Source organism: Centruroides sculpturatus, unplaced genomic scaffold (assembly GCF_000671375.1).
Source record: "Centruroides sculpturatus isolate CEXI.00-Female unplaced genomic scaffold, Cexi_2.0 scaffold177, whole genome shotgun sequence".
Lineage (NCBI taxonomy): Eukaryota > Metazoa > Arthropoda > Arachnida > Scorpiones > Buthidae > Centruroides > Centruroides sculpturatus.
Genome location: NW_019384358.1, coordinates 346,707 through 348,294, shown reverse-complemented (window position 1 = coordinate 348,294; position 1,588 = coordinate 346,707). Strand labels below are relative to the sequence as shown.

General features: G+C 39.3%; 1 protein-coding gene across 1 annotated transcript; it reads left to right on the top strand.

The window, feature by feature from the left end:
• The first annotated feature begins 730 nt into the window (after positions 1-730).
• On the top strand, positions 731-1,348 carry LOC111640198 (zinc finger BED domain-containing protein 5-like). Its single transcript, XM_023386201.1, has one exon. The coding sequence runs from the start codon at positions 731-733 to the stop codon at positions 1,346-1,348; it is 618 nt and encodes a 205-aa protein (XP_023241969.1).
• The last annotated feature ends 240 nt before the right edge of the window (positions 1,349-1,588 follow it).

Here is a 1,588-nt window from a genome sequence, read left to right as displayed (position 1 = left end):
TGAGCGTGTAATATGTGCAGGATGAAAGGTGCTTTCGATCGGGGATAAAAGTGTTGCTGAGCCTACCAGTAGTGTCATGGTCCAAGCTGTCTTGCCATCCATGACGCCTTCGATCACGCCACCAGGCGTGATCGAAGGCGTCTCTAAAGTCAATAGTGATAATTGCTGTATGCTGATTGTTTTGTTTAGCCTGGTGGATGTAGTTAACGACCTGACGGATGGCATCTATTGTACCTTTGTTTTTAGAGAAGCCGAACTGATTCTGATGCAGGGCTCTACACTTGCGTAGATGCCATGGGATCCTATTAATCATTAGACCGTCTAACATTTTTTTCCAGAGTTGGGAGAAGGCAGATCGGCCTGTATTTTTTGTAAGTGTTAGCGCTGGTGGGTTTGGGAATCAATTTGACGCTATAGTAATCCTTTCGTTTTATGTTCAACAGTTTATTTACATGTGCTGTTACTTAAGCCTTCTCCTATTTTGACATATATCATAAATTAAAAAGTTGCATTTTTGTCTTCACGTAATAAAAATATTTTTATTCAACATTCACCATCAGTGCATACTGATTGTCGACATTTGCCGGTGTAAGTGAGAAATAATGATGTTTAGCAAATATTTCGTACATACAACAAGCGACTATGTGAACGCTGAAATTCACCAGAGAATATCGACATTTGCCAGATATCGGTCTTTCACAGTAACATATACAATATATATTGTAGCCACATGGTGAAATTTTCTATTTCACGAGAACTTGATGTTATTCCCCTGTCGAATAACACTGTCTCTCGTTGTATTGCAGACATGTCAGATAGTCTGAAAAGTGATCAAGTTCAACGCATTTTACAAAACGACTTCTTTGCCATACAACTTGATGAGCCCACAGACATATCAAAGTTGGCTCAACTTTTAGCATACGTTCGTTACGTTCATTCCAGAAAGTTTCACGAAGAGTTCCTGTTTTGTCGTGCCCTTCCGATTCGCACCACCGGAGAGTATATATTTCGCATTGTCGACGGTTTTATAGATGAAAACAAAATGGATTGGTCAAAATGTGTGGGCATATGCACTGATGGTGCCAGAGCAATGACTGGTCATTTTTCAGGACTTGTGAAGCGGATACAAGATAAAGCTCCAGAAGCAAAATGGACCCACTGTGGAATTCATCCAGAGGCACTTGTTTGTAAAAAAATTCCAACCAGCTTAGACTTCACTCTTAAAAATGCTGTAAAGATTGTCAACTTAATCAAGGCCCATTCCATAAACTCAAGAATTTTCGCAGCCATTTGTTACACACTTGACAGTGAGCGCGAGACCCTGTTGTTACACACTGAAGTGCACTAGCTGTCCAGAGGAAGAGTTGTTTCAAGAATATTTGAGTTGAGACATAAAATTGAGTTATTTTTGGTCGAGTATAAATATGATGAGTACAAACAGATGCTGACTGACCCTTTGTGGCTGCAAAAATTAGCTTACTTGTCAGATATTTTCACAAAGTTGAATGAGTTGAATTTGGGTCTTCAAGACCAGGATATAACCATATTCACTATGCAGGAGAAAGTTGAGTCAACTATTAAAAAAATA